Source organism: Triticum aestivum, chromosome 5A (assembly GCF_018294505.1).
Source record: "Triticum aestivum cultivar Chinese Spring chromosome 5A, IWGSC CS RefSeq v2.1, whole genome shotgun sequence".
In the NCBI taxonomy this organism is placed as follows: domain Eukaryota; kingdom Viridiplantae; phylum Streptophyta; class Magnoliopsida; order Poales; family Poaceae; genus Triticum; species Triticum aestivum.
In genome coordinates, this window is record NC_057806.1 from 94,926,163 (window position 1) to 94,944,489 (window position 18,327).

The 18,327-nt window shown below is 43.4% G+C and overlaps 1 protein-coding gene across 7 annotated transcripts; it reads left to right on the forward strand.

Annotated features, from left to right (window-relative positions):
• Nucleotides 1–5,778: 5,778 nt before the first annotated feature.
• Nucleotides 5,779–9,646, forward strand: LOC123102465 (succinate dehydrogenase [ubiquinone] flavoprotein subunit, mitochondrial). 7 transcript variants are annotated; one of them, XM_044523835.1, is made up of 6 exons: nucleotides 5,779–6,401; nucleotides 6,558–6,651; nucleotides 7,205–7,279; nucleotides 7,357–7,457; nucleotides 7,537–7,600; nucleotides 7,749–9,646. In XM_044523835.1, exons 2-6 carry the CDS (start codon nucleotides 6,558–6,560, stop codon nucleotides 7,868–7,870), a joined length of 456 nt encoding a protein of 151 aa, XP_044379770.1. In that variant the 5' UTR covers nucleotides 5,779–6,401; the 3' UTR covers nucleotides 7,871–9,646. The 7 variants fall into 7 exon arrangements, 5 of the variants coding, with proteins under 5 accessions (XP_044379770.1, XP_044379769.1, XP_044379768.1 ...); XM_044523834.1 differs by having other exon boundaries at nucleotides 5,780–6,381; XM_044523833.1 differs by lacking the exon at nucleotides 5,779–6,401 and having other exon boundaries at nucleotides 6,408–6,651; nucleotides 8,553–8,641; nucleotides 9,404–9,646.
• Nucleotides 9,647–18,327: the final 8,681 nt, after the last annotated feature.

Here is an 18,327-nt window from a genome sequence, read left to right on the forward strand (position 1 = left end):
CGGAGGAAGTATCTATCAACCACTGAACATGACTATGTTGATAGGTTGATGCCGTTAAATGTCTGATTGAGGAGGTTACAGTGATGATTTAAGAAAGAAGACGGACATGAAAGAAAAGGAGGATGAAGATCCAAAGACTCGACAAAATCCCTAATTCAGTTGTCCAAAGCATTATTAGAAAAAACTTATCTTAGCACACAAATCTAGAAAATCCATGGGAGACAAAACAAAAATGCAATATTGACTGCACTAAACGAGGCTTGACAGTGGGTGAGAATATAGCTTTATTGGCTTTTGAGAAGCATAATATACCTTGTTTCGTTTGCGTACAAATTAAAGTGCCTAGCTCACGCCAAAGATGCATTGGTGCGCTTTCGATCGCACAAGCAGAATGATTTCATATGCCAAAGCAAGATCGGACGAATCAAAAGTCATCGTGGGTGCCTAAAGTAATACGTCACGTTCAACAGTGGGGATAGGAACTAAAATCCACATGGCCCTCACATTTAATTAGCAAAAAACCACCACTTTACGATTATGGCATTTTGTACCGCATCAAAAAATAAAAGTGACAAAAAGACACAGATGGTCGATACTAAGCATTTGGCTGACGTCACTATGAACAACTCCAACGGACCGACCCATTTTGTCCGTGCGCATCCGTTTGGATCGGCACGAACAGAAAAGTCGGCTCAATGCGTCGACCCAAACGGACGCGCGTCTTCTTTTCGTTCGCCTGCCGACTCATTCTCGGCCCAATTTTGAGCCCCATTTACGTCGACGCGGACATGAAACGGACGTACGTGACGCGTGCCTATTCCTTCCTTTGGCCCACTAGTCAGTGTCACATTGGCCCTCTTATTCCACCCATATCAACATCAAACCTTCACCCGCCCCGCCCCATCGCCGCAGCTGTCCATTTTTGGTGCCTCTGCCAGCAGCCGTTACCGACACACCTAACCCCAACCCCACCACCTCCCACGTCGCCACCACCACCGCCTCGCCGCCGGGGCATCGAAGCTCCCCCCCCCCCACACACACACTCGGACGCCGCCGCGAGCAGGAAGCCGCCTTCCCGCCCTAGCCAACTCCTTCGTCTGACACCGCCTGCTGTCCTGACGCTGGCATGCTCGTCAGACACCTCCAGACTAGTCACCTGGTCTAAGGGAGGCACGTGTCTCTTCGTCGGCCAGCTTTTTCGTTGACGCCCGTAAGCTGTTCGCAGTTTGCCAACGTACAAAATGGACTCCGCCGACGAGTTCTTTCTCCACAATTTCCTGTGTGACTCTGACAATTCCTCATCCGGTGATGGGGAGGAGATCTTATCTGCCATGTTGGTCCATGACCACCTTAATAGACAACGACCGTTGTTACGGAGCTCGATCCTGGGGCACCTTCCAGCGTTGAACCAATATATGTATGTTTTTTTCAAATGTATTTGAGACAATTTAGTTTTTATTCAGCTTGTAAAACTATGCTAAATTTATTTGGTTGTGAATCTATGCAATTTTTGTTTGCCTGTGAAACTATGCAAAATGTGTACATATTTACTGAAAAATGGACAGCCGGCCGCACCGGCAAATATGGGTCGGCGCGTAGGGCGCACTGCCGACCAAAAACATAAACAAGACGGATGCCGAGCGAGCGGACGACCTATACCGAAAAAATACGGACAAAATCACCATTCGTTTGGGTCGACGCGTTGGAGTTGCTCTAATTGGCCTGACCCACTCGTTAGGCTGAGTCAGCAAAAATAAAAAGTCACGTAGGCATAAAAACAGTCACGCATTCTTCCCCTCCTTCCTCATTTCCTGACATCTGAATCTGAGCGTTGTTGGGGGTGTTTCAGCCTGGTTCGGTGTTGGCTCCATGCCAGTGGCCGGATCACGGGTTCGCATAGGGGAGTACCATGGTGGACGTGCGCGTCGCGTGGGCGACTCGACGCCCCGGTTGCAGCAGTGACATGGAGTGCCAGCCATCGACCATGGTCGAGGCGATGAGGATGGTTGGGTGTTAGCGCGAATGGATTTCACGACTGTGCGGGTGCTGGTTGGTGGTCGGACTGCTCTTGGCCTTGCGAAGTCAATGCACTACAAAAAAGACACATCCATGACATTTTGGCCCAAACAAAAAAATTTGTCATACTTATAACACTTCTATGACGATAATTGTGACAAAACCCGGTATCATCATAGATGTGGTGGGCTCCTACTTCTATGACAAAAAATCATGACTGAAAATGGGCTTTTCGTCTTGGGCGGGCCGGAGACGCACCTGCATGACATTCTTTGGGCCGTCCATGACGGAGAAAATCGTGGTAGAAGCGAGGACGAGGAAAATATCGGGGAGTTTCCAGTTACGGTGGGTGGTCGAGGCTGAGCAATGTAGTGTGGTTTGCACGTTTCTCTCATACGCGGGCGTGGTGCGAGCCGTGTCGCTATAACTGAACCTGAGCGATCTCCTACTGCTACGTACTGAAGCTGATCGATCGATCCCTTCGCTCCTAACTGAACTCGGCCAAGACTCCTTCGCTTCTAACTAAACCCGATCGATCGCTGCTACTGCTGCATGCTTACTGAAGTCGATCGAACTCCCGTGCGAGACGTAGCTAGTCGGTTGGATTGCCTCTGGCTGAACGGTGCTTGTTGCTGCCGCGCGCGCGATACATAGAACGAGTCGAGACGTGGTGTGAGTCGAGCCGGTTGGGTTGGATGTGGTTGAACAGTTCCAGGTGGGGGTTGGATGAACAGGCCCCCGACTGTGTCTAGGCAGTTGCCGTTGGATGAACAGGACCCACTTGTATATAGTACGCGGTTGCCGCTGGATGAACAGGACTCCAAGGAGGCCGCAACACACCCCAGCCGGTTGGGGGTGGATGAACAAGACCCCATGGAGGCTGGTTGAACTGAAGCCGGTGGAGGCTGGATGAACAGTAGCACTTGGATGAACAGTGTCTGGTGGAGGCTGGAGACAGTGGATGAATAGTAGCAGGTGGAGGTTGGAGGAAGTCGACGGTGGATGAACAATAGCCCATGGAGTCCCGTTTTGCGGTACGCCACACCCCTCCCGATGAACAGGACCCCGTTTCGACCATAGGAGGTCGAAGAGCAGTCTGTTTCCTCCGTTTTGCGGTACGCCACACCCCTCCCGATCAACAGGACCCCGTTTCGACCGTAGGAGCTCGATCAGAAGTTCATTTTCACCGTTTTGCGGTACGCTAGACCCTTCCCGATGAACAGGACCCTGTTTCGATCATACGCGGTTGAACAGAAGGCCCGTTTCCTCCGTTCTGCGGTACGCCAGACCTCGTTTCAGTTGTTCCGTCGAAGCCGGTTGGCTGCCGATGAACAGGACGCGTTCCGACCAAGTGGCTTTGCTTCTGATGAACAGGACGTGTTCCGATCCAGTCACTTGGCTCTCGATGAAGACGACCTTGTTTCCCCCGTTCCGACCCACCTGGTTAGCTGCCAATGAATAGGACGACATCACTGCCGTCCGTTGCCTCTCCATGTACACGAGGCCTGGCCGTACGTATGCGCGAGTACGCGTTCGAGACCCCGCCCTTATGTATGTATGTAGTCACATTTAATCTCTTGCATTGTGGTTGTACGTACGTGTACAAGATATATATAGACGGACTGCATGACATGCTACATCCACGCCTCTACTACGACACGTGCATCTCCTTACTCGTACACGGTTCATTGCTGCAGAGAGACCGGTCGACCAGTATGTATGTACACATTCGCGACCAGACAGACAACCCGTCGTACGGTTCGACCCGGTGGGTCCCAGCTGTCAGGGAGGATAAGAAGGCACTTCCTTTCGTGCAAAGATATAGCTGGTGGGTCCCAGCTGTCAGGGAGGATAAGGAGGCACTTCTTTCCATGCGAAGATATTGCTGGTGGGTCCCAGCTGTCAGGGGGAAGAATCATTTTTTGGCCATACTACGGACGCACTTCCTTGCATACGAAGATGTAGCTAGTGGGTCCCAGCTGTCAGGGGGGAAGCGTTTTTTTCGAGGCCCTTCCGGTAGGTTCCGCTGTCAGGTGGAGGAATCATTATTTCGCCAGTAATAAGGAGGCACTTCCTTGTTGCGGTCGTGGACCCAACTGTCAGCCTCTCCATGTACAGTCCTCTTTCGGTGGAAGGCGTTCCTTGACCACGTTGACCATGCCGCGCCGAGAACACCAAGGACGTGGACGATGGCGAGGCCTAAGATGGGAACGATCTGGAGTCATGGAACAAGGGGCACTGGAGTCCCTGGTGGAGGGGAGTACGAGGGGCTGGTTCGGCTACTGGGTGAGGCTTCCTTCGTCGGAGAATAACAAAAGATGTGGGTGAGTACAGGTATGACCTGGCCATCGTTGGGAGTAGAGTGGGACGGCGAGGCCTGCGCGACGGCACGGCCGACCATGGGAGGCAGATGCAGGTGCTCCAACCGGCGATGGTTTTTGCGGCTGGACCAAAAGCAACTAGATCAGAGATTGAAGATACGTCTCCAGCGTATCTATAATTTTTGATTGTTCCATGCTATATTATATTCTGTTTTGGACATTATTGGGCTTTATTATACACTTTTATATTATTTTTGGGACTAACCTATTAACCGGAGGCCCAGCCCAAAATTGTTGGTTTTTGTGTGCCTATTTTAGGGTTTCGTAGAAAAAGAATATCAAACGAAGTCCAAACGTAATGAAACCTTCGGGAACATGATTTTTGGAATAAACATGATTCAGAGGACTTGGACCCTACGTCAAGACATCAACCAGGAGGCCACGAGGTAGGGGGCGCGCCTACTCCCCCCAGGCGTGCCCTCCACCCTCGTGGGCCTGCTATTGCTCCACCGACGTACTTCCTGCTCCTATATATACCTACGTACCCCCAAACAATCAAATACAGAGCCAAAACCCTAATTACACCGCCGTAACTTTCTGTATCCACGAGATCCCATCTTGGGCCTGTTTCGGAGCTCAGCCGGAGGGGGCATTGATCACGGAGGGCTTCTACATCAACACCATAGCCTCTCCGATGAAGCGTGAGTAGTTTACCTCAGACCTTCGGGTCCATAGTTATTAGCTAGATGCCTTCTTCTTTCTTTTTGGATCTCAATACAAAGTTCTCCCCCTCTCTTGTGGAGATATGTTCGATGTAATCTTCTTTTGCGGTGTGTTTGTTGAGACCGATGAGTTGTGGGTTTATGATCAAGTTTATCTATGAACAATATTTGAATCTTCTCTGAATTGTTTTATGTATGATTGGTTATCTTTGCAAGTCTGCTCGAATTATCAGTTTGGTTTGGCCTACTAGATTGATCTTTCTTGCAATGGGAGAAGTGCTTAGCTTTGGGTTCAATCTTGCGGTGTCCTTTCCCAGTGACAGTAGGGGCAACAAGGCACGTATTGTATTATTACCATCAAGGATAACAAGATGGGGTTTTCATCATATTGCATGAGTTTATCCCTCTACACACTACACCACAACACTAAATTGGGGGCAATTAACTGTCGGGAGAAATATGAGAATAAGGGCAAACCATCTGCCGGGGATCAGGTAACTGCCGGCAAAAATGCACAAGGATGGATAAACTGCCGGTAGAAGTTAAGCAGCAAGGGCGCATGTACTGCCGGCAATGATATGCCCATCTTAGGTTATCAAAACTGCCGGCAGAACTAAACTACGGCCCACTGTCTGCCGGGCCTATCCGTGGCACGAGCCCACAAAGATAATTAGGCCCAAACGCGTGCTGGTGCTGGAGAGTGCGCGACAGACCAAAATTTTTGCTCAAAAGAATTACAGCCGCCGCCCCGACCTGTTCTCCCCCAAATCGAACCTCCTTTACCCCTCCTCTTCGACCGATACCACCGCCGCCGTCGCCGCCGCCCCTTCCTGTTCTCCCCCAAATCGAACCCTCCTTTACCCCTTCTCCTCGACCGACACCGCCGCCACACCGCCCCTTCTGCCACCACCACCCCTCAGCCGACCTGTGCGACCGCATCTGGATCTATGGCGCCAGTGCGTAGAGGTCGCGTCTCCTCCCTCCAGAGGCCTCTGATGCATGAGGTCGATGGAGCCTCCCTCCCTTCGGCACAGCCACCTAAACGTCGATGGCGCCGGTGCGTCAAGGTCAACGTCAGCTTCCTCCCCAGCAACAGATCCTACGACGAACACCAATCCTTCTCCATTGTGATGTGCGGCAACGGCAAGCGCAAGAGGAAGCAGTGCCGTCCAAGGGTCCACCACGGCATCGGGCTCCTCTTCTCAGCGGCCCTTCACGCTGGCTAGCATGAGATGGCTCCTGGCCGCGGCTTCCTCTCCCGCTGACTGCGAGCGCGGTGCCTGCTCTCTGCTTAGATCCGTGCCAATGGAAACCCGATCTAGGTGAGATTCTCCATAGCAAGGTAGTGAATCTCTCTTTCTCTGCTGGATGAGAACTGATGGTGGGCGTTGTCCAGTTGTCCGTACGAATCCAGATTTCCCCTCCCTGCTACATCTCTCCTTCCACCGAGACTGTCTTCTTATTGCTGTTTTTTCTTTTTACTACCAAATTGATGCAGATGCTATTAGTGAAAGGATTGGAGACTGGGTCTAGTAGTGGTAGGTTTTTTGAGAAATTCCAAGTGCTCGGGAATTGCAAATTGTTTCAGCCAGGTTAGTGTATGTGTAATTTTTTATGGGTTGTCTGAAATTCAGAATCATTCTCACTTGTAAAGGAATGCCATATGTACCTAAAGTGATTTGTTTCGGGGGTCTCTTCCCTTCTCTGGGAATCAATTATTTAACTTGTAATAAATAATAGATATGCCTACTTTTATGTGATTATAATTTGATGTAGACATACTGAAGGAAAATAGTCTTTGATTGTTGCCTTTAGCATTAATTTTCTTTGCATTCTATTAGACTTGATGTGGATATTTCTTGGATCTTATTTTTCCTTGGTTTTTAATTGCCTTGCTTGTTCAGTTGCTGTAGATTCTACAAGCATTAGGTCATTAATGCATTATCTTTTTAGTGCCGCTAAGATTGTCTTGTGTACCTGATCTTGTTGTAATGTTGACAAGATTTTTTACATGATAGTTAAAACCTACTAGCTAATGAGCCCTTTCAATGGATATAATTAGGTCTATAAATAGTGCTTGCTTTCTGCACCGCATGTTTAGGACACTGCTGATTAATGCATACTTATTTTCGACGCGCCTGTCAGGGGGTAATTGCACTCAACATGGAGGATGGTACCCTTCATCGTTTCCTTTCAACAAATGCTATTTTAGCAACAGGAGTAAGAATCTCTCTGTCTTAACCACTGACTGTTCCTTTTCAGTTTACTGCCTGTCTTATCCCTGTCTTGTTTTATAGCTCAACATGGTTATGGCAGAGGTTACTTCTCTGCTATTTCATCTCACACATGTACTAGTGATGACAATGCTATGGTTGCACGTGCTGGGTTACCCCTTCAGGTTAGTCTTCTGAACTAAATCACACTGACTTAGCTACTTCTCAAGATGATATGGTTATATCTATCTGTTGAATTTGCAGGATCTTGAGTTTGTGCAGTTCCATCCTACAGGCATTTACGGTGCTGGATGCCTTATAACCGAAGGTTTTACATAACTAAAACTTTTTTATCCTACTGTAGTCACATGTGTATTAACTATAGCTTTTGCACTGCACATTTCTCCAGTTAGTATCGAAATATCAGTCAATCAACCAAATTTTCTTACATTACTATGTCATCATTCATTTTTAAGGTTCCCGGGGCGAAGGTGGTATTCTTAGGAACAGCAAAGCTGAGAGGTTCATGGAACGATATGCCCCTACCGCCAATGATCTGGCATCTCGTGATGTTGTTTCTAGATCTATGACTAATTGACTATGGAAATTAGAGAAGGACGTGGTGTACGTATGTTTCAGTTCTCTTGTTTTATGCGATTATGCTTTAGGTGATAATCTGGTGTTGTTGGTTCTTCCCACATCACTTGCTGTTTCTATCCTTTAGCCTCAGGACCATTGACCGACCATCTCTACCTGCACCTTAATCATCTTCCTCCAGAAGTGATACATATGCATCTTTTATACCCAACCATCTACATATACAGAATATAACTTTCTTGTAGTGCTGCCGCCGGGAGATAAATCTTTGTATGCCCTTCCACTATTAAATTTTGTTGTAATTATTCTTACTATGTTGAGATTGCGGTCTTCATTTTTTATGTTTTCTGCTCTTTGTGACAATTCACAATTTTCCAAGATAAATAACTCTCATCACTATTTGGGCACTATATTGTAATGCTTAATGCTTCAGGAATAAGCGTGTGAAATCTAAACACATGTTTTAAGCATTTATCCACTTCATGTGGGCAATCCCCGTTGTTAATATACAAGAAATCACGTGCACAAGTTAAGCACTTATTTGTAAATGATTTTGACACTGAAAGTTCTTAATTTGCTTTGAGCACATTACATCTGTAGATGTGGCAGAAGCCAAGTTATTCCAGGATAATATGCAATGTTAAGTGCAATTATTTTCCTTATGCTAACACAGTTTTCGCCAGCATTATATTTTCAGCTGCTTGATGGAATCATGGAAGGAACATATACAGTGCAGTACGAAACGAGGAATGATCTGATGATGTTGAGATGAGTATGGTACCCATACTGTATCATTTTTTGTTCAGAATCTCTGATGTAAAATGGAGGGTGTTAAATGTAGCCCTTGAGAAAAAAATGGGACATTGTACTACCATAGTGAGCTCCACTGTAGAAAGTAAAATAACCAGCCTTAACTAGGTGTATATTTGTTACTCTTAAATAGTACATAAGCTTTTGAAGGAAGTAATTGCCTCAGAGTTATGCCTACTCACCCCCGAGCCCTGAGTGAGGTGTGGTCACTGTGTGCTTGGCTGCTGGCTAGCTTCCATAGTACGTACTAGAGGAGTACTATACTGTGTGCTTGATACCTTCCATCACTTAGAGAAATAGCTGCACGGAGGAGTCTATCACTTATATTTGGTAAGCTAGAAGCACCATCAGGAGTTGAGGACTTGAAAAGAGGTTCAGAGGCAACCAATGGGGCAATATTTTGATCTCATCTTACACATTCTATTATGTTTGTCTTTATTATATGTCATCTTATTAATTATTTATATATACTTGCCATATTGAGCGTTGATGTTTCTAGAAATTTCCATATCCGGCATCGTGTTACTCGTATCGCCGTATCAGTGCTTTATATGATTTACTTGATGCCTTGAAAGGAAATATGATGAGAAATTCTCTTCGTTCATGTAGATGTCTTTCTTAAAAAGGTGGAGCGGTGCACATGATTGTAGTTGAGTATTGTAATCAATGTATGCAGATAATGTTTTATAATACTTGTACTTGTCAATTGTATCTCTTTGTCCAGGTTGGAAATGTTCGTGAAGACTGGCCAAAGATAACTTGCCCTAACCATATGCTCTGAGCTCACGTAGAAGACCTTACAAGCTTTGCATTTTGTGCTTGTTACATTCTGTATAACTTGGATGTATTGAAACTATAGATGCTAAATTATGATGCAAGTCATCATGTGTAATCAGTGAATTGTATACATTGTAACCATGTACTTTGATCATCAGATTTTATAATATAAATGTGCAGATTCCTTTTACTTTATTTTAATGAATGGCTTGTCAATGTGCATCTAAATGTGAAATAAATACAATACTAGAGTGCAATAGCCTTATAGATTGGTGTATTTGGCAACCGTGGCACATCATCTGCCGGGAAAGCTATTAACTGCCAGGAGAATTTGTCTGCCGGGAGAATAGAAACTGCCGGGAGAACTTTGAACATATCGGCATACAAACTGCCGGGAGATCTCTATCTGCCGGCGTTTGCAATTCCCGGCAGCCGTTCTTGTGGCAGTTCTATCTGCCGAGAGAAAAACGTTCCCGACAGTTTGTCTGCCCTTATAAGTGACTTCTGCTGGCAGTTTTTATGTCCTTGCAATCGTGTTGTGGTGTAGTGACATCATGTCATCTTGCTTAAGGCGTTATTCTGTTCTTATGAACTTAATACTCTAGATGAATGCTTGATAGCGGTCGATGTGTGGAGTAATAGTAGTAGATGCAGGCAAGAGTCGGTCTACTTGTCTTGGACGTGATGCCTATATACATGATCGTACCTAGATATGCTCATAACTATGCTCAATTTTGTCAATTGCTCAACAGTAATTTGTGCACCCACCGTAAAATACCTATGCTCTTGAGAGAAGACACTAGTGAAACCTATGGCCCCCGGGTCTATCTTCATCATATTAATCTTCCAATACTTAGTTATTTTCATTGCTTTTATTTTACTTTGCATGTTTATCATAAAAATACCAAAAATATTATCTTACCATATCTATCAGATCTCACTCTCGTAAGTGACCCTGTAGGGATTGACAACCCCTTACCGCGTTGGTCGCGAGGATTTATTTGTTTTGTGCAGGTGCGAGGGACTCGTGCGTAGCCTCCTACTGGATTGATACATTGGTTCTCAAAACTGAGGGAAATACTGACGCTACTCTGCTGCACCACCCTTTTCTCTTCAAGGGAAAACCAACGCAAGTGCTCAAGAGGTAGCAAGAAGGATTTCTGGCGCTGTTGCCGGGGAGGTCTACGCAAAAGTCAACATACCAAGTACCCATCACAAAACCTTATCTCCCGCATTACATTATTTGCCATTTGCCTCTCGTTTTCCTCTCCCCCACTTCACCCTTGCCGTTATATTCGCCCTCTCTCTCTGTCCTCCCTCTCTTTCTCTATTTGCCTCTTTTTTGCCCGTTCCAAGTTTGCTTGTGTGTTGGATTGCTTGCTTGTCATGATGGCTCAAGAAAACACTAAATTGTGTGACTTTACCAATACCAACAACAACGATTTTATTAGCACTCCAATTGCTCCTCTTACCGATGCTGAATCTTGTGAAATTAATGCTGCCTTGCTGAATCTTGTCATGAAAGATCCGTTTTCCGGCCTTCCTAGTGAAGATGCCGCTACCCATCTAAATAGCTTCGTTGATTTGTGTGATATGCAAAAGAAGAAAGATGTTGATAATGATATTGTTAAATTGAAACTATTTCCTTTTTCGCTTAGAGATCGTGCTAAAGCTTGGTTTTCGTCTTTGCCTGAAAATAGTATTGATTCTTGGAATAAGTGCAAAGATGCTTTTATCTCTAAGTATTTTCCTCCCGCTAAGATCATATCTCTTAGAAACGATATTATGAATTTTAAGCAACTTGATCATGAACATGTTGCACAAGCTTGGGAGAGGATGAAATTAATGATACGTAATTGCCCAACACATGGTTTGAATTTGTGGATGATTATACAAAAATTTTATGCCAGATTGAATTTTGCTTCTAGAAATATTTTAGATCCGGCCGTGGTAGGCACTTTTATGGAAATCACATTAAGAGAAGCTACTAAACTCCTAGATAATATTATGGTTAATTATTCTCAATGGCACACTGAAAGATCTACTAATAAAAAAGTGCATGCGATAGAAGGAATTAATGTTTTGAGTGGAAAATGGATGAACTTATGAAATTATTTGCTAATAAAAGTTTTTCTTCTGATCCTAATGATATGCCTTTGTCGACTTTGATTGAGAATAATAATGAATCTATGGATGTGAATTTTGTTGGTAGGAACAATTCTGGTAACAACGCGTATAGAGGAAACTTTAATCCTAGGCCTTATCCTAGCAATTCCTCTAATAATTATGGTAATTCCTACAACAATTCTTATAGAAATTATAATAAGATGCCCTCTGATTTTGAATCTAATATTAAAAAATTTATTACTTCGCAAAAGAATTTCAATGCTTTGATTGAAGAAAAATTACTTAAGATTGATGAGTTGGCTAGGAACGTTGATATAATTTCTCTTGATGTTGATTCTTTAAAACTTAGATCTATTCCGCCTAAGTATGATATCAATGAGTCTCTCAAAGCTGTGAGAATTTCCATTGATGAGTGCAAAGAAAGAACCGCTAGGATGCGTGCTAAGAAAGATTCCTTTATAAGAGCGTGTTCTTCTAGTTTCCATGATAATAAAGATGAAGATATAAAAGTTATTGATGTGTCCCCTACTAAATATTTGTTTTTCAATATGAATCTTGATAATGATGGGACTGATTATGATCCACCTTTACCTAGAAGGCGTTCCAAAAATTCAGAGTTTTTAGATCTTGATGCTAAATTTGATAAAAGTGGGATTGAAGAGATCAAAACTCTAGATGTTAATGAACCCACTATTTTGGATTTCAAGGAAATTAATTATGATAATTGCTCTTTGATATATTGTATTTCCTTGTTGCAATCCGTGCTAAATTCTCCTCGTGCTTATAGTCAAAATAAAGCTTTTACCAAACATATCGTTGATGCTTTGATGCAATCTTATGAAGAAAAACTTGAGTTGGAAGTTTCTATCCCTAGAAAACTTTATGATGAGTGGGAACCTACTATTAAAATTAAAATTAAAGATCATGAATGCTATGCTTTGTGTGATTTGGGTGGTAGTGTTTCCACGATTCCAAAAACTTTGTGTGATTTGTTAGGTTTCCGTGATTTTGATGATTGCTCTCTAAACTTGCACCTTGCGGATTCCACTATTAAGAAACCTATGGGAAGAATTAATGATGTTCTTATTATTGCAAATAGGAATTATGTGCCCGTAGATTTCATTGTTCTTGACATAGATTGCAATCCTTCATGTCCTATTATTCTTGGTAGACCTTTCCTTAGAACAATTGGTGCAATTATTGATATGAAGGAAGGACATATTAGATTCCAATTTCCGTTAAGGAAAGGCATGGAAAACTTTCCTAGAAAGAAAATTAAATTACCTTATGAATCTATTATGAGAGCCACTTATGGATTGCCTACCAAAGATGGCAATAACTAGATCTATCCTTGCTTTTTATGCCTAGCTAGGGGCGTTAAACGATAGCGCTTGTTGGGAGGCAACCCAATTTTATTTTTATTCCTTGCTTTTTGCTCTTGTTTAGTAATAAATAATTTATCTAGACTCTTTTTTGGTTGTGTTTTTTATGTTTAGTTAGTGTTTGTGCCAAGTAGAACCGTTGGGAAGACTTGGGGAAGGTCTTGTTAATCCTGCTGTAAAAAAATAGAAACTTTAGCGCTCACGAGGACTGCTGCCATTTTTATTTGGAAAGTGATATTTAGTTAATTATTTTTGAAGATGATTAATAGATAAATTACTCACGTCCAGAAATTTATTGTAGAATTTTTGGGGTTCCAGATCTTGCGCCAGCTACAGATTACTACAGACTGTTCTGTTTTTGACAGATTCTTTTTTCGTGTGTTGTTTGCTTATTTTGATGAATCTATGGCTAGTAAAATAGTTTATAAACTATAGAGAAGTTGGAATACAGTAGGTTTAACACCAATATAAATAAATAATGAGTTCATTACAGTACCTTGAAGTGGTCTTTTGTTTTCTTTCGCTAACGGAGCTCACGAGATTTTCTACTTTAAATTTTGTTTTGTGAAGTTTTCAAGTTTTGGGTAAGGATTTGATGGATTATGGAACAAGGAGTGGCAAGAGCCTAAGCTTGCGGATGTCCATGGCACCCCCAAGATAATCTAAGGACACCTAAAAGCCAAAGCTCGGGGATGCCCCGGAAGGCATCGCCTCTTTCGTCAGCTTCTATCGGTAACTTTACTTGGAGCTATATTTTTATTCACCACATGATATGTGTTTTGCTTGGAGCATATTGTATGATTTGAGTCTTTATTTGTTTGTTTACCACAGTCATCTTTTTTGTACACACCTTTTAAGAGAGAGACACACATGATTCGGAAATTATTAGAATACTCTATGTGCTTCACTTATATCTTTCGAGTTATATAGTTTTGCTCTAGTACTTCACTTATATCTTTTTAGAGCACAGTGGTGGATTTGTTTTATAGAAACTATTGATCTCTCATTCTTCACTTAGATTATTTTGAGGGTCTTAAATAGCATGGTAATTTGCTTAAATAATCCTAATATGCCAGGTATACAAGATTAATAATAAAATTCTCTTATGAGTGTGTTGAATACTAAGAGAAGTTTGATACTTGATAATTGTTTTGAGATATGGAGATGGTGATATTAAAGTTGTGCTAGTTGAGTAGTTGTGAATTTGAGAAAAACTTGTGTTAAAGTTTGTGATTCCCGTAGCATGCACGTATGGTGAACCGTTATGTGATGAAGTCGGAGCATGATTTATTTATTGATTGTCTTCCTTATGAGTGGTGGTCGGGGACGAGCGATGGTCTTTTCCTACCAATCTATCCCCCTAGGTGCATGCACGTAATACTTTGCTTTGATAACTTGTAGATTTTTGCTATAAGTATATGAGTTCTTTATGAATAATGTTGAGTCCATGGATCATACGCACTCTCACCCTTCCACCATTGCTAGCCTCTCTAATACCACGCACCTTTCACCGGTATCATACACCCACCATATACCTTCCTCAAAACAGACACCATACCTACCTATCATGGCATTTCCATAGCCATTCCGAGATATATTGCCATGCAACTTTCCACCGTTCCGTTTACTATGACACGCTCCATCATTGTCATATTGCTTTGCATGATCATGTAGTTGACATTGTATTTGTGGAAAAGCCACCGTTCATAATTCTTTCATACATGTCACTCATGAGTCATTGCATATCCCGGTGCACCGCCGGAGGCATTCATGTAGAGTCATATCTTGTTCTAAGTATCGAGTTGTAATTGTTGAGTTGTAAGTAAATAAAAGGGTGATGATCATCATTATTAGAGCATTGTCCCAAGTGAGGAAATGATGATGGAGACTATGATTCCCCCACAAGTCGGGATGAGACTCCGGACGAAAAAAAGAGGCCATAAAAAAGAGAGAAAAGGCCTAAGTAAAAAATGAGAGAAAAAGAGAGAAGGGACAATGCTACTATCTTTTTACCACACTTGTGCTTCAAAGTAGCACCATGATCTTCATGATAGAGAGTCTCCTATGTTATCACTTTCATATGCTAGTGGGATTTTTTCATTATAGAACCTGGCTTGTATATTCCAATGATGGGCTTCCTCAAAATGCCCAAGATCTTCGTGAGCAAGCAAGTTGGATGCACACCCACTTAGTTTCTTTTTGAGATTTCATATACTTATAGCTCTAGTGCATCCGTTGCATGGCAATCCCTACTCACTCACATTGATATCTATTGATGGGCATCTCCATAGCCCGTTGATACGCCTAGTTGATGTGAGACTATCTTCTCCCTTTTTGTCTTCTCCACAACCACCATTCTATTCCACCTATAGTGCTATGTCCATGGCTCACGCTCATGTATTGCGTGAAGATTGAAAAAGTTTGAGAACATTAAAAGTATGAAACAATTGCTTGGCTTGTCATCGAGGTTGTGCATGATTTGAATACTTTGTGTGGTGAAGATGGAGCATAGCCAGACTATATGATTTTGTAGGGATAACTTTCTTTGGCCATGTTATTTTGAAGAGACATAATTGCTTAGTATGCTTGAAGTATTATTATTTCTATGTCAATATTAAACTTTTGTCTTGAATATTCATACCATGTAACGCCCTCGATGCGGCTATATCTCCCACGTGTCGAAGCACGACTTAGAGGCATAACCGCATTGAAAGCAATGTCGCAAGTGAGGTAATCTTCGCAAACAACCCATGTAATACAATAAGGGAAAATATACATAGTTGGCTTACAATCGCCACTTCACACAAATACATGAATAAAGCATTACATCAATCATATACAATCAAGGTCCAACTACGGAACCAAAGTAAAAGAAGACTACCCCAAATGCTACACAGATCCCCAATCGACCCCAACTGGGCTCCGCTACTGATTAACTGGAAACGAAAACAACATAAAGGACAAGATCTTCATCGAGCTCCTCCTGAGCTTGGTTGCGTCACCTGTACGGTATCATCGAGCACCTGCAAACTGGTTTTGGAAGTATTTGCGAGTCACGGGGACTCAGCAATCTCACACCCTCGCGATCAAGACTATTTAAGCTTATAGGTAAGGCAAAGGTATGATGTGGAGCTGCAGCAAGCGACTAGCATAATATGGTGGCTAACTTATTTGCAAAAGAGAGCGAGAAGAGAAGGAAAAAGCACGGTCGAACAACTATGATCAAGAAGTGATCCTAGAACAACCTACGTCAAGCATTACTCCAACACTGTGTTCACTTCCCGGACTCCGCCGAGAAGAGACCATCACGGTTACACACGCGGTTGGTGCATTTTAATTAAGATAAACTTTAGGTTTTCTACAACCAGACGTTAACAAATTCCCATCTGCCCATAACCGCGGGCACGGCTTTCGAAAGTTCAAATCCCTACAGGGGTGTCCCAACTTAGCCCATAACAATCTCTCACGGTCAACGAAGGATATTCCTTCTAGCGGGAAGACCCGATCAGGCTCGGAATCCCGGTTACAAGACATTTCGACAATGGTAAAACAAGACCAGCAAAGCCACCCAGATGTGCCGACAAATCCCGATAGGAGCTGCACATATCTCATTCTTAGGGCACACCGGATGAGCAAGACGTCGGGTAAGCCAGCCCAGAGTTGCCCCGGGTAGCCTCGGACATCGCTTAGTTGGACCAACACTCAGAGGAGCACTGGCCCCGGGGGGGGGGGGGGGGTTAAAATAAAGATGACCCTTGAGTCTGCAGAACCCAAGGGAAAGAAAAGGCTAGGTGGCGAATGGTAAAACCAATGTTGGGCCTTGCTGGAGGAGTTTTATTCAAGGCGAACTGTCAAGGGGTTCCCATTATAACCCAACCGCGTAAGGAACGCAAAATCCGGGAACATAGCACCGATATGACGGAAACTAGGGCGGCAAGAGTGGAACAAAACACCAGGAATAAGGCCTAGCCTTCCACCCTTTACCAAGTATATAGATGCATTAATTAAATAAGAGATATTGTGATATCCCAACAAGTAAACATGTTCCAACAAGGAACAACATCTCCATGTTCCAACAAGGAACAAACTTCAATCTTCACCTGCAACTAACAACGCTATAAGAGGGGCTGAGCAAAGCGGTAACATAGCCAAACAATGGTTTGCTAGGACAAGGTGGGTTAGAGGCTTGGTTTAACAATATGGGAGGCATGATAAGCAAGTGGTAGGTATCGCAGCATAGGCATAGCAAAAGAGCGAGCAACTAGCAAGCAAAGATAGAAGTGATTTCGAGGGTATGGTCATCTTGCCTGAGATCCCGCAAGGAAGAAGAACGAGTCCATGAAGAAATCAAACGGACGTAGTCGACCGAATCCTCACAACACGACGTTACCGAATTACCAAGACGAATTACACCGAAAAGAAAGCAAACAACATAGTAAACAACCATCACATAAACATGACATGATGCACAATCAAGTATGATGCATGTCCGGTTTAAAGAGGCATGGCATGGCAAAATGCACAAGCAACCCTACAAATTAAGTGGAGCTCAATATGCAACGGGATGCATATTGATGGAACACCACAACAATTATTTAGTTCGATCTCGTTTATGTAACCAACAATATTAAATGTTGTCAGCATGGCAAGAGGTGAAGCAAAGTAAAACTATCTATCTAGTCAAGTTTAAATGAGGCCGGAAGCAACGAACAACAATTCCGGTAAATCCCCATATGCATATTTTGGTTATGGTACTGTTCTTCCCTGAACACAATTTTAGAGGTGTTAAACATGCAAAGTGATGCTACCATGTTAAACTAGGCATTTTTCTACCCCATTTACATATAAAGTTTATTAGATTTGGAGCTACGGTTAATTAGTTATGAATTAAATCATTTTAGCAAGACATAGGAGCAAATTTAATCAAACAACATTTTAAACATGGATGAAAAAGACATATTATGAAACTAGATGAAAAACTAAGCATATTTTATATAAAAATCATTTTAATATAATGCACGGTTATTAAGTTATTATATGCATGATCTACAAGGGGTTTTCTGTAAAACAACAAAAACCTGGGAAAAAGCTAAAATCGCATAGACTGAAAAAAACACTACTGGGCTGAAACTGGATCAGGGCCGAACTGAGAGGAGGCTGCTCACATTGAGCCTGGAGGAGAAGATGGGCCGGCTGGAAGGGGGGTGCTGGGCCTGCTTGCTGGTGGCCCACGCGGCCGCTGAAGCTAGGCCCGTGGAGCTGGCTGCGATGGCCCAGGTGCTGGTGTGGGGGCTGCTGGGCCTTAGAGCCCAGATGGCAGCCACTCGCAGGCGAGGCGCAGTCAACGCGGGCGTCGACCGCG

Bases quoted from the DNA above. Each gene is read 5' to 3' on its own strand.
- LOC123102465 (XM_044523831.1), top strand. From the start codon at position 6,438: ATGGTGGGCGTTGTCCAGTTGTCCGTACGAATCCAGATTTCCCCTCCC. The intron at 7,458-7,536 runs GTTAGTCTTCTG...TTGAATTTGCAG, and splicing joins GTGCTGGGTTACCCCTTCAG to GATCTTGAGTTTGTGCAGTT. The intron at 7,601-7,748 runs GTTTTACATAAC...TTCATTTTTAAG, and splicing joins TGGATGCCTTATAACCGAAG to GTTCCCGGGGCGAAGGTGGT.